Here is a 14,280-nt window from a genome sequence, read left to right as displayed (position 1 = left end):
GTCCTTATCAAGATGACGTACTGTGCACATATGAAGAAAAAAAAGGTAAATATAGACGCTCGATGGTGACAATGTAGTCAACAGGGTTCACACTGTAGAAAAAGCATTTTTCTGCCAGGACATTATGCATTAATTGTACGGACATTTCCGTTAACCCTGAAGCACAACGCACTGCAGTGCAAAATTAAAAAAACACCTGTGAAAAAAACATCAATACATAAAAATCCTTCATATTAATAAAATTCGTAGTGCCCTATTATTTTTTTTTACGGATTTTTAAAACCATATTCATAGGTTAGGCTTATCCCTAAAATCAAAAGGGGGAAATTGATGAATAACACTGATGTAGAAGCACCTATAGTTGTAAGTCTAAACTTGACATAAACTGTAAACTTGTCTCTCAAATCTGATTGGTTGATTGGAATGTTGTTCCACAAAATCTGTCACTCGGATGGTTCCCTTTAAAATGGTTCTAATATGTACCATTTAGGTACTAATATGTAGACTTTTGAGGTAGGCTATGCACTCTAGATATAAATATGTAGGCCTATACCTTTGCTATCCTAAAATGGACAGCTTTTGTACCTTTTTTTCTGAGAGTGAAGGATTGCAACACCGTTTTTGTAATGTTTAGAGTTGTTGCAATGTTGCAAGCGCGTATTTGACGCTAAAAGTGTTGTTTGGCGAAACCCGTCCATTCACTTCAATGATGTTTGCGCGCTTTCCATTCCATACTGAATGTAGTTATTAGTTTGAAAGTCTTTTAGATCATTTAAGTTTACTGTGGCACTCAGTGGCGGTCGTGTCAAAGATGAACCTCAACAGATTACGCCCAGAAAAACAATCTTCAAAAAATAATCAACTAAACTAAAAACAGTGGCCCCTAAAATATCATTGTGTATTTTGGCACTGTGTGCACCAATGGGACAGATGCAGTGGTTAGACTTACAGGTTCCCTGCGCACATATGAGGCGCACGAATATAGAGAAAGTAGGTAGCCCAAAGTATTTATTTTACTTAGAAGATGTGTTCATTTAGAAAAACATCGCTTGCATGCTTAATGAGTTTAAAGGATCTCCTTTGCTGAGCGAATAGAGAGCAGCAAGTGTGTGAAGTGTCTGATTTCAGGACCAGCCCGCGCTGTATAGGTACCATGATGTTCTCAATGAGCGAATGAAAGCAATGCTCGCCCACATATGAAAGCAGTCAGCTTCCAAACGATAATTCTGAAATGTTATACTCATTTATGTGCCCACAAGCCCTATTGTACTACTGTGCTTCTCAAACGACTGGAGGCTCTCCGGCTGTCACGTGACTGACGCATCTTTCATCCTTCCACGCGACGACTGTAGCTACATGTTAATCAGATTTAGTTCTTTTAAAGCAAACATTTGAAAGCCTGCTCCAAAGACGACTGCCATATGGTAAAGTGCTTTTGATAAATCATAAATCCATCATGGAGCCCCTTTTATTACATTTTCTTTCAAGCATGAACAAATAGAGTCCGAGGGGCAAATGTGAACCAATTGTGGTTTTATTTATAAAAATCGAGAGTTGAAAACCCTCCCAGATGTCCCTTGTCTGGCCAGCAGATAAAATGTGTTGTAAACGTTTCAAAGGAAATATTTGGAGAGCAAATATTAGCGCGAGAGTATCCACACAAGCCTCATCTTTGGTCCTGCTCAATGACTAATTGGGCATCATTAGGTAAATCCACACAGATCGAAGATTGTGGAAATAAGGTTGGATTTTAAAATGCCATATGGTGCAAATTACATATTAACCACCCCTTACAGCATAATAATATCTGCAGGACTGAACGATGCACATATAAACGCGACGACCGGTTTGAACGCCAACATCTCCTTGCCAACGAGATGAAAAGACAAATAACATATTTATGTATTACTTCAGAGAGCTCTACGTTCTTTTTTACTCGTTTTATTAAAGGAAAATAGATAATTAAATGAGTTAAAGTTTCAAAAATGAGATAAAAAAGGACGAACCCCTCTCTGTGCGCAAATCTGTCTGGCACTTTGGGGATGTTTTCAATTTGAACATTTAAATCAATACGATTTTGATATGTTCGCGTATCTTGTGCCATCAGAAATCAAGAAAGCCACGCTAACGATTCATCTTTCCATGTTGTGTTCTGAATTATAGCACTTAAAGTCTGATATGGCACCCGCGTAAATGTGTACATGGAGCTCTCCAAACGCGCACACGTGTGGCCCACAGTTGTGCCATTTAAATATCAATTTAAATACTGCGGATGCATCTTTAAAATGAAGAGAACACAAAAACTTTTTTGACACTAGCTTTAAAATCAAGGAAACCATGACCTCTTTTTTATTTTTAAATTTTTTTTCACTGTTCGCACCAAAGCTCATGGGTAGCTTACAACTGAGAAAGTGCACTTATGTGCCAATGCAAAAATTCAGGTATAAATATCTAATCTTTTACATTTCCTCCCCAACTGTGTAATTTAATAGCTGTCCACAAAGCTATACACCACCTTATCTTAGATCTCATTACAACTTAGTGGTAGACCACTGATATACTTTAAAAGAACTCTAATATAAAGCTAATCAGGGTTTGGAATTAACATCCGCCAACCCGCCAAATGCGGATAATAATCAACTGTGGCCAATTTGGCGGGTTACTTATTATTTTTTCTCACTTTGCCGAGTCTCTCGCAAGGAGTGTTTGTTCCCTGAGTAGCCCCAATTTGAATGGAGAATTTAAATTAATAACCGAATGAATAATCCGTTAATCAAATAGTTGCTTACATTTAGTTGATATTTTAAAATATTATACATATAAGTTATAAGTGAATTTAAATAAATTAACAGTATATTGTTAATCCTGTGCTAGAAATTATTTTTTCCTGATATTGGAACATATATGTGTAGGCCTATATGAATTGATGAAATTTCTATGAATATTATACATTTTCTTATTGAGATTTCCGTAGCCTACCTGTCATTTTTCCATAATGCTTTTTTAAAAATTGGTGATATTGTGTTTGGAATGCATCAAGTATGGTGAATATAGGCTTTTTTTTTTTTAGGCCTAACACGTGTCCCAGATTACAAAGTGACCTGTCCCGTATTATCAAATTCAGGCAGAATTATTATTTTTTTGGCCAAAAAACACCAATTGGTGTGGCATGTCTCCTCTGGGTATAATCTCTATATTCTGTCTTCTGGTGTGGTTAGAAAACATATTAGAGATTTCAGAAAAGTCTAATGTGTTGATCTAATGTGTTAGATAGCCTAGATATAGAAATAAATCGCAGAAGTCAAAATTGCAAAACATGTCCCAGATTACCCGAATTCAAATAATAAGATAATTTTGGTGCAGGGCAGCACGCGCATTTTTTATTTGTTCCAGTACAACGATTCCAATGCATAGCTACTTCTATTCTAACAGAAGTTCAATATGATCTAGCCTACTTAATCAATAGAAAAGAGGTCGATGTCAACAGAGTCTCACTTCATTCTAAACAAATGGAGAAGTGTAATATGAGTTATGAGTCAATGCAATATTTGTCAAATGGTGTCATCTAGTGGCCAGTAAGTACTTCCGCAGCATTATTGTCTAGCAGGGAGATTAATATGAAATCTTTTCATTAATGTCAGAACATGTATGTCATATTTTCACAGTTATGATGCATGCACAATTATGAAACCCGTCGAATTACAAACGAACTTAAAATCATAGCCTAGGCTATAAGTGCTTTCAGTTTCGGTAGGCTATCACCAATACGGCTTATTCAACAGGAATTTGAATTTGAATTCTACACTCACTATAAATCAATTCCAAAATGCAGGTATTTGCGGGGAGGTCGTAGCCTAGATTAAATTACACAATTAACAAATTAACAATGAACAAATCTTATGTATTTTTGTGTTTTCACATGATTTAGGGATTGACAGTAATTCATTTGTTTCTCTTTCTTTTTAAATTAATACCGATATCCTAAAAAATAATTTTCGTTTTAAGGCTCTTACGTTGTTAATAGTGCGCATATTGTGCATAACAGTGATTTTATTGAACAATTTCAATTTACAAAAAGTATTTGTATAAATCAATAAATATTGAAAATAAATACGTGTGCAAATAAATAAATACAAATAAGTAAATGCATAAGTAAATGCATAAACAAAACAAACAAACAAACAAACAAACAAACAAACAAACAAACAAACAAACAAACAAACAAACAAACAAACAAACAAACAAACAAAGTTAGGTCCATAATAAATAAAGGAAAAAAATAATACAAAATAAATTAAGGATTCAATTTCATTACATTGCCATTTATTCTATAAAGTAGTTTCTTTCTTTCTTTCTTTCTTTCTTTCTTTCTTTCTTTCTTTCTTTCTTTCTTTCTTTCTTTCTTTCTTTCTTTCTTTCTTTCTTTCTTTCTTATTTAAATCTCCTGTAATATATCTATCGTTGGTGACTGTATGCTTACTCATGAAAAATATCCGCCAATATAAAGATAATAAAAGAAACAATAGCAAAGTAAAAAAAAAGTAAATAAAAGCAAATAAATAAATAAGTAGTTATAGTAGCAAAGTAAATAAAATAAGTAATAATAATAAAACAAATTAATAAATATCAAATTGGTGTGTGTTGTGAATGTGTGTAGCTAGTGTGCACACGTTTTTTTAAATCTGTGCTGACGTGTCGCACCTCCCCACTCACCGGATGTCATCACTCGTGTCTCTAACGTCACAATCAAATCGCCCCATTCAGAGCGCGAGTGTGACGCTGTGACCGAGGAAGTGCAACATTTCGACGTGTACATCCCAACGCTGTGCTTCCGGTTAAGCAAAGCGTGATCAGTCGTGCTCAGTCTCTCTTCTTCCCTTTCTCGGCTCACAGTAGAGGCGTCTCATAGGACTCTCCCGGTTCCTTTACCTCTCTCTTTCTTCCCTCCCTAACGGAATACTCATCCAGCTCAGCGGACATGGCATCTGCAGTACAGGCACAAGTTCAGTCCAACCCAACTTCAGCCCCGCAGCTGCAGAGGGGAATAGTGAAGATGGTAGGAGAGCACACGGGGCACAAGTGTTGGTCTAGGGGGGTCTGGTGATAGCAAAGACTTTAAAAGTTCAGGTCTTTCATGTCAGGCATGTATTATGCAGCCTGTTGGTTTTCCACGAGTTCTCTTTGAGTTTTGGCGAGTCTTCAAGTTGTTTCCATGATCAGCAGAGATTGACAGAAGTTGAGCGGTCTTCAGCTGTGATCCAGATGGCCAACGTTACATTCAAAGTGTCCTTTGACGGCTTTTATTTGCTGTTGTAAACGAAGCCTAACATTGTTATGTACCAGTCGCTAAGTCTAAATATTTTGCAGCTACAGCTCAATGTTTGCAAAGAGGCACACATTTCATAACAAACTCTTGATAGTTTGTTAAACAGCTGTCTTGTATCAAAGCTGAGCTTTTTAAACAGTTCTAGAGTTTATCTGAACGCAAAATCTAGATTTGTGGGTTGCATTTGATAGTTAACGGATTTTGACTCATGCTAGTGACTCGTAACTTTTGAATCGGTTCACAAAAAGATTCATTTGCGGATTCGTCTAGATTGCACCTCCAGGAGGTGGCGCCACGAGAGTGTTGTATGCGTTACGAGAGAGTATATTGAATCATTCACTTGCTCAACCGATTCGTTGATGTCGTGAGTGAGTTTTAAGTATATATATGTATTTTTTTACAAATGACAACAAAGCAGCTTTATTATTTTTTTCATTCGTCCTCCAACTGCAGGGTTTGAATTTGTTTTATAACATATAGAAAATAATGTGAGAGACTTATTTGTTTGTGGTCAAAAGTAATTTTTACACATTCCCAATAGTTCTCAAAAACAGTTTTTGAATTCACTTGTCCATGCAGTTGAATGAGAACGAATGAATCGATTAAAAGATTCGTTCAAAAGCGCTTATTCTCTGGCGAATCAAACACTGTCATAATTGTCGTAAATCTGGAATCACCACTATGATTAGTGTTACTAACACTGATCTACATGTCATTCTACTACACTTTAATTTGAACTTAAGGTCAAAGTTCAGATTTCTTCTGTCAGTCTTGCTTGTGAGATCTCGTGTGTGTTCGTGCGCTCGAGGAAATTCTCGTCGAGTTTCGCTCGCGTGTTACAGTGTTTCTGTGTTGTTATAGACTCATTCAGCTCCTCATGACTTGACCAGGCGAGGCGCTGCAGTTTTGGACTGTTTACTTTTTATATCTGCTCTGGTCAATGAAGGGGTAGCAGATAGGAGAAACTGACACGTAGGTTTTCCAAGGCGATAACGTGAGGTAACTCAGAAGTAGAAACTCTGCATGAAATTAGACTGGCAAAGCCTTTATTCAATCTAATTATCCGTGAAATTAGCTTTTTTTGTTTTAATGTTTTCGTTTGTTATCATAGCCTGTCTTTAGGAGGATAAAACTCCCTCAAAATGTATCTGGTATCCATAATTTTCACCATTGTTACTACATTAAAACTATATTTGGGGCAAAAACCGGTTCATGTTTCTGTAAACAAATATGTAAACATTTAAATATGTCTTTGTTGTTGATGTCTCGTGCATCATTTATCGCTATTTGATGCTGATTTTACAGATACATTTCATTATTATTTAAATTAAGAATCAATTGTAACAGCTGGATGCTTTACGTCAATATAACCAATTCCAGAGGGCTAATATAGGCCCTTAATAAAGTTCATTTCTGGCACTTGGTTGAAATGGTTACCGTGATAAATGATTGTAAGTGAAATGTCACGGCCTGCCTTGTGTAGCTTTGATTTTAGCCTAAACATCAAATAACACTTTTCAAAGAACTTCCCACTCTTGCTCAACTCCTTGTTTAACCAGAGCGTGGTGGATTTGGGAAATTCATGGATATTTTCCGAATCTGTCTGTGGTGACAGAGGCCTGTGTATACTCCCATACAGCCGGTAATTAGACAGGCGCTCTGCTTTCATGGCCTCTCTAGAGGAAAAAACCCTCTCTCGGTTTGGCCTCCACTTTCGATTTATTAGAGTTTTAATAAGTTTAAGTAAAGCCCAGAATCATCATTGATGATATCAACCAGTGTTTGTGACATGTGGCTTTGAGTTTGAATCAATGTGAGCAGGACAATAACTTAGATATTCTCAAATTCTGACAAATATTACATTGAAAGATTCTATGTAAATGTTATTATTACTGTTATTACTATTGGTATACATGTCAGATTTTGTATATTGATTTGTTTTTGAAGAAAAATTTTTGAATTCATGATAATCAGAATTTTTAAATTGAAATAATGTTGATTGCCATGAATATAGCCATTGCTGCTGATATGGCGTTAAATCATAAATAAATAGATATTCTCAAATGGGACATAGTATGATATCTCTATTGGGTGTTTGAGGATCAAAGATTGAGACCGAATCAATGTAATCTTTAGTCAATTAATGTAATCATTTCGTAATGGTGCAGATGTGTCTCAGGAGTTTGGAGGAACGCCAGTGATCTAATAACTGATTGGATAAGCAACTGTCAGATATCTGTAACAACTGTTTCAGCATAAAGTAAGCATGACGAGGCTTGTAAACATCAGTGCTGTAAATACCTCAAACAGATCAGAGATCAAGCGCTGATTCAAATGCTAACGTGAATACACAAGTGATCGTTGGTCTCATTTGTTTGAAGTATTTGTTTAGCTGCTGCTAAAGCTGAGACGTCATGTTGTGATTATCACAGTGGTGATTGTTTTAATGATTTTATCTTTGTATTGTGGGTGTAATGGTTGTTCAACTGTTGGCCAAACACAAACAAGCAGGCCCTAAAGGAATCATGATCAGATCCCTCAGGTGTTCAGTGTTTGACTTGCGGATTGATTGTTTGTATCATGCACTGCCAATGCACAATTACAACTCTCATCATCATTGACATGTCTGGAATGATAAACTATTTATGAAACATATGTGCGCTCACATTGATTTGTTTCCTCGCAGGTCTTGTCTGGTTGTGCTGTCATTGTAAGGGGTCAGCCACGAGGTGGACCACCTCCAGAACGGCAGATCAACCTGAGTAACATCCGAGCCGGAGCTCTGGCCCGTCGCGCAGTTCAGGCCCAACCAGACACCAAGGACACACCGGATGAGGTAAACATCAGCCCTGCACTGAGCTGCTCTGTCTGGCCGTTGGGTTTTTTACTTTTAACGTGTTGATTCATAGTCATTTTCTTATTTTTGTTCTTCTCATAGTGAAGTTTTGTATATAAAGTAAACCAAATAATTTTTCCCCCAGTATGCTAATGTATTAGCTATGTTTCTACACAAAATAAAAACTTTGTGAAAACTCTGAATATTAAAAAAAAAATAAAACAACCTTTCCATACATTGTTCAAGAGCACCAAAACAAACAAAACAAACAATCACAGCGTTGTGGGAAATTATTTGTTTATGTCCAAATAATATCTCAATAGTTTGAGAATTATTTGAGGCAAAGTCACATTACTTTTTTGATCTGCATTTAGGAATTTATTTAATACACGTGTTTAGATTACTTAAGATTACCTAGCCATGCCGATGCCGACGAACTAGCGCTGATGAAAGCCGACTGTGTTGTCTCCTCGCGTCGGGGTAAAAAGCTGCACTTGAACACACCGAGAGAACTACAGCCGACTGTCAGCTAGAAAGCGTGTTCTGCGCCTGCGTGTAAATGAGACAACTGTCTATTTCTGCAGATATATTCGTCTATATTCGTCATTCAGAAAGGGAAACCGGCGCTGGCGGCTGCAGATACACAAACCGTCAACAAAGCAGTGCGTACTTATCGTTTTGAATATCAGTCCTTCTAAACACTTTCTTTATTCCACTCCGCTCGTGTTAATATTGAAATATTCGCCAAGGAACACTCAGGTAAGATGACGTAACTTTAGAACAGCCTTCTATCTGTACCGTTTTGACTTTGCTCGCTGTTTTGCTATTATTCTCGTGCACTGACTCGTTCACTAAGTTGAACAGCCAATCAGAGTTCCCTCTTTCACCGACGGCCCGACGCCGATTCAACATGTCGAATCGGCCGAAAAAAAGCCGACGAGGACCAATTTCAGCCGACGGTGCGGAACACACTGAGGAAACTTTAGTCGGCCGACACACAAAAACTGCCCGACGGCCGACCGTCGGCTTGGTGTGTTCCAGGCTTTACAATCATTACTTATACAAATAATTGAAATATAATTTTTCTATTAATCTATTAGTCTGCTTAATGCATATCTCTTTTGACATGCCATATTTTTGTCTATTATCACTATATCAATCATAGCAATTTCAAGATTAAATTCTATATTTAAATGTAGATGTCACTTCCGAAATTTTGCAGCATGTAATTGGCCGTCGGTCCTCTTTACTGCGTGAAAAGCTAAAGTTTTATTCAACGTATTATAAAAAGCCTCAAAAGCACACAATGACAGCTTCCTTTATAATCATTTAAAACCTGTCCCTCATCTCAGTTCATCACAATCTCAGGAAGTTCCGTTAAAATAAATGAAGCTGACTGCACTTTACAATGAATCTCTTACTTGCATCGTTTCTACACTTTATTTGCTATAATGAGAGGATTTGCGAACAAAAACTCTGGCGTCTTGAGCAGTGAGTGAATTCTGACTAAATCATCAAACATCTCTGATTGGCCATTGCATTCAAGAGATCAACAAACATGTCTGTGATTGGCTACATTTTTCACTACTGAAAACACACGTTGTAAATAGAAACATTCGGCGTTCTCTAAAGCTTTCGGCCAATCTGTTTTGCCGAAATGATATTACAGTATCAAGTGAGGGTGCCCCTTAATTCAGCTTTGCCAGCACAGGAATAAAGCACATTCTAACATGCATTAAAATAGAAGACAGTTATTTTAAAATGTAAAAATATTCAGTTTTTACTGAATTTGAGCAAATAAATGCAACATTCATGAGTCTCACAGACCCCAGACTTTTAAACAAAAGGGTGTGTGCAGATTGTCATACTAAGAATGCGCATCAGACGAGTGTTTGTTTGTTTGCTTGGTATTTGTCACTTGGTATTTCCAACCAATGTATTAAATGCATATATAAGCCAATTAATTGTGTTGGGCATAAAATCGCTGTAGTTCATGGTATCTTGTGACATTTTTCCTTAGTAAGTCCAAGGTGTTTTTAATCCTTTAATTCTACACCTCATATATATATATATATATATATAAAGAAAAAGGTCATTTATACGGTTTTGTTAAAACATTTTCATTCCCGCTAGAGTGAATAGTGACTCTTTAGTTGCTAATGCACATCCTCCAGTGCTGAATGGCTGTAAATAGCTTTGTGTGTTCTTTGCAGCCATGGGCTTTCCAGGCACGAGAGTTCATGCGTAAAAAGGTAATCGGCAAAGAAGTCTGCTTCACCGTCGAGAATAAAACACCTCAAGGCAGAGAATACGGCATGGTGTACCTGGGAAAAGGTGAGTCGTGTGCTTGTTCACATGTGCTGATCTGAAGCGCGTTCTGGGTCATGTTTTACTAAATTATGAGAGCGTTTGGTGTACTTGAATTGGGCTGATGTGTTGACTTTAGTGTTGTTATAGTAACACATCTCTTCTGGGTTTGATCTCTCCAAAGACACATCAGGAGAAAATATCGCAGAGTCCCTGGTGGCCGAGGGTCTTGCAGCAGTTCGCAGAGAAGGCATCAGAGGAAACAAGTAAGAAACCTACGTATTTTCTTTCCCAAAGCGTCAAACAACTAGTGTCAGTACGGTTCTTGCACCTATTGTCAAAGCCTCCACAATGCCTGCTATGTTTTCCCCTTTGGCTGAGATCATTTTTGTTGTCACAGTGGTTTTATTGTAAAAACACATTATTTGTCCTGCAGGGGGCAGTGTTTACCTTTAATGAAGTTACATTAGACACTCTCTTGATTTATTAAACCTTATTGCTTTTGATATTTCTCCATTTGATTTCTCACTCCCTCTTCTAGTCACATCTGCTCTTTACACGTCTCTTCTGTGTGCCCTTCTCCCTCTGGCTAGCAGCGATGTAATATTGTCCTAAGCTTTTGGGACTTAATGATGCGTATGCAGGCCACTCTGTGAAATGGCCCTGAACAATTGCCAGTGGAATCGGTTTGCTTTAGCCTCATTTTCCCCGCAGGAGACAGTGGTGTTAGCCCCGCTGGTCTCACCACAGCCCCTGAAAATCCTTCTCATTAGCCAGGCCTGCTGTGGCCCATCACAGCCCTCTGGATCGGCTATCATAATCTCAAAAGGAGTCGTGTTTAAACCTGGGCCGCGCTCTGCCCACCAGCTCTCGATTAGGCACAGCTGAGCTGGGATGGATGCCCACTCCTCTCCTTCTGACACACTTTTAAAAAGATTAAAGAAAATAAAACTTTACAAGACAAAGACCGCTCAAGATGGCTGTGGAGATTTGGCAGCCTCTTATTTCTCGTAGTTAAAATTTATGAAGGCTTAGATAATTGGAGCTTTGATCTTGTCATTTAGTAGGCAGAAGGCGACTTTTCTTTGACATTTGCTCTGCCGGGCTTTCCTGTTACCACATGAGTGAGTTTTAAATAAGAGTTGGGTATTAACATCTGTCCTGTGGATTGTCGTTTTGCATATCAGAAAAGGCTGGAAGACGAACCCAGATGTCTGGTTTGAATCTTGTGAGCTTTGTGTTTGTGTCCATTAGACGTGGCAGTATCCTAGACTCCCATGGGCCGCGGACAGTCTGTGTTGTAACCATTTGCACATAAAAATTGAAATGTTTTCACCAGGTCCAATGAAATTGCCTGGCTGCAACGCAACTTCCTGGAGATGGGGTTTACAGGTCTTTATCAGTCTGCCTGGAAGCTAAATAGAGTTTGAAAGGAACTGGGTTGACTATTCTAACATATTAGATAAAGAACAGATCAATTATTTGCAAAATTTTCCAGGTATTTGTCTTTTGATATTTAAAAGACATTCAGAATTGTTGGTACTTACCAAGTATGTATGATGAAATAAAGACTGTGGTGTTATTCCTACGCATATTTCATGATTTAAAGGTGGAGCGTGCAAGCCAGTAAGCCATGTGTAACCGGTCCTACTTGACCCACTCCAAGCAGGATTCGAATTCGGCGTGGGAGGCAGCCGCGCTAACAAGGACGCTAATGCCTCTTGAGTGAGGTTTACACACACAGCTCTTACCTTGCCGTTATCAGAATAGTTCAATGAGTCTGTGTTTCCCAAAACCATAGTTCCAACGAACATTTGCACATTTGCAAACCTGTGGTTAGAAACATAGTTTCATGTTTGCAAGACATGTGGACTTAATACTTATCTTAAACAAAAATAAGCAAGCTGACTTTTAGTACAATCTATAGCTTTTATTTTGAAAATATACAAATGTCATTTGTCTTTTAGTTTGTCAAGAGATTTAAAGCACTGTTTTTGAAGAGTGTGCATGTGCGTTCGGGCTCTAGTACGTAAGAATGAGCCTATGATTGAATCTGGAAATAAAGCAAAATGAGAATTAGTCCTTAGATGCCATATCTGTAAGTTATAGCAAAAAATCTAGCTTTAATTCAATCTCAAATAGATTCATTAAAAGAAGTTATTACTCCATCACCTGTGTGACATTATTAACCAACATGGTTGAACGACATATTTGCGACAACGTGGTTTCGAGAAACAGTCGTGACTAACTACAGTAGTCAACATTTGAAGTGGATCAAAAAAGTTGGTCCCACTTTATATTAAGTGGCTTTAAGTACTATGTACTTACATTGAAATTAATAATTTGATACAATGTACTTATTGTGTAACTACATGTTTTTACATTGTACTTACAGTTTAAAAATTCCTGCATGTAATTACAGCTGTAATTAATTTATGTAATTACATTTGTAATTACACAGTTGACCCTTCCCTTACACCTTAAACCTACCCAATCCACCACACCTGTCCCTAACCATACCCGTATCACACCTCAATAGCAGCAAAAGTGTTTTACAATACATTGTACTTATTTTTTTATGTAAGTACATAGTACTTAACGCCACTTAAAGGAGTCATGACCTAGTATTACCTTGGATACCTACTGCTGTATTATAGTCTTTCAGGCCCTTCTAAAAAAGAAAAGTGGAAAAAAAATAAACACAGAGCTCCTCAGACCCTTATTTCTGAAGCCATTATTGTCTCGCGAGATCTGATGCGATATTTTGGCTGTCGTGGACAGTCATTTTAATAATGCAAATGAGGGGCGCGTTGATTGGTGGCAGGAAGGAGGGGGTTGACACCGCAGGTGACGCTTTAGCATATCATTACAAAATGACATCATGGCGCAAATTATGAATGAACCCGACCCGACCCGAAGTATGAGGCGCCGTTTAGGGCTTAAATCAAACTTCATTCACGCACACATATATGAAACACGCTAGCATACATACTAAGTAGTCACACATACATGTATATGAACTCTCCACGCACATACTCATTTGAGACGCGAGCACACACACACAAACTCGCGCACATACTATACTCTTTGCTAATATGAGACGCGAGCACACACACACACAAACTAGACGGCGCCTCATATATAAGCGTTAGGCAATCAATATACAATAGCCGAATTCATGATGATCTCAGTCATTTGTTGTTTGCAAAGTAACGTTAGCAGCCATTCCCCATGTTTACCTCGAAGCTAATACTCCCGCTAGCATACAATAGCCGCATTAGCAGTTAGCTGCTGTTTGTTACACAGAGTAGAGCAATAAAAACACATTCTTACTGTTTCAATTGCAGGCAAGTGTCTGATTGTTGAAAATGGCCCCTTTTTCCCGAGCTTCGATGCCAACTTCGCCTGATATTGCCTCAAATTTGTGAAGGATTCCGGCGTAAAATGTTTAGTTAGCACAGACACATAACGTTAAGCCAGTGGGAAGGGTTGTAGGAACCGCGTCATTAAAAATGAATTTAATCCACTGGTCCCTGACAGCTTGGTCCGTTCTTGGGAGAGAAAACACATTTACATGTTGATTCTGGCAGTCAACAACAGAGCAACTCAGTGTGCACTACGTTTCTGCATCTTTCGCGACTGAATATGAGGGGAGGAGGGGCGCCAGGGCGCACTTCCTGTGGCAGGTCTGCGGTGTCCATATATGGTATATCCTGCCCCGTCATGACGTCAAGTCGGGGCTGAAATCAAAATCTCGTATTTGAGTGCGCGTGCACGCGCGCTGGTTTATGAACCCTGGGGTAAACGAACG

The 14,280-nt window shown here is 38.1% G+C and overlaps 1 protein-coding gene across 1 annotated transcript in view; it reads left to right on the top strand.

Annotated features, from left to right (window-relative positions):
- Positions 1–4,707: 4,707 nt before the first annotated feature.
- The window catches only part of snd1 (staphylococcal nuclease and tudor domain containing 1), a 179,220-nt gene continuing 169,647 nt past the window's right edge, over positions 4,708–14,280 (top strand). Inside the window, exons 1-4 of the mRNA XM_081362702.1 lie at positions 4,708–5,056; positions 8,013–8,162; positions 10,376–10,496; positions 10,654–10,735. Coding sequence (XP_081218828.1) covers positions 4,979–5,056; positions 8,013–8,162; positions 10,376–10,496; positions 10,654–10,735 — 431 coding nt within the window. The 5' untranslated portion in view covers positions 4,708–4,978. The remainder of the gene's footprint in view (positions 5,057–8,012; positions 8,163–10,375; positions 10,497–10,653; positions 10,736–14,280) is intronic.

This window comes from Scardinius erythrophthalmus (assembly GCF_964197995.2).
Source record: "Scardinius erythrophthalmus genome assembly, chromosome: 4".
NCBI lineage: Eukaryota > Metazoa > Chordata > Actinopteri > Cypriniformes > Leuciscidae > Scardinius > Scardinius erythrophthalmus.
This window is presented reverse-complemented; position numbering and strand designations above follow the sequence as displayed.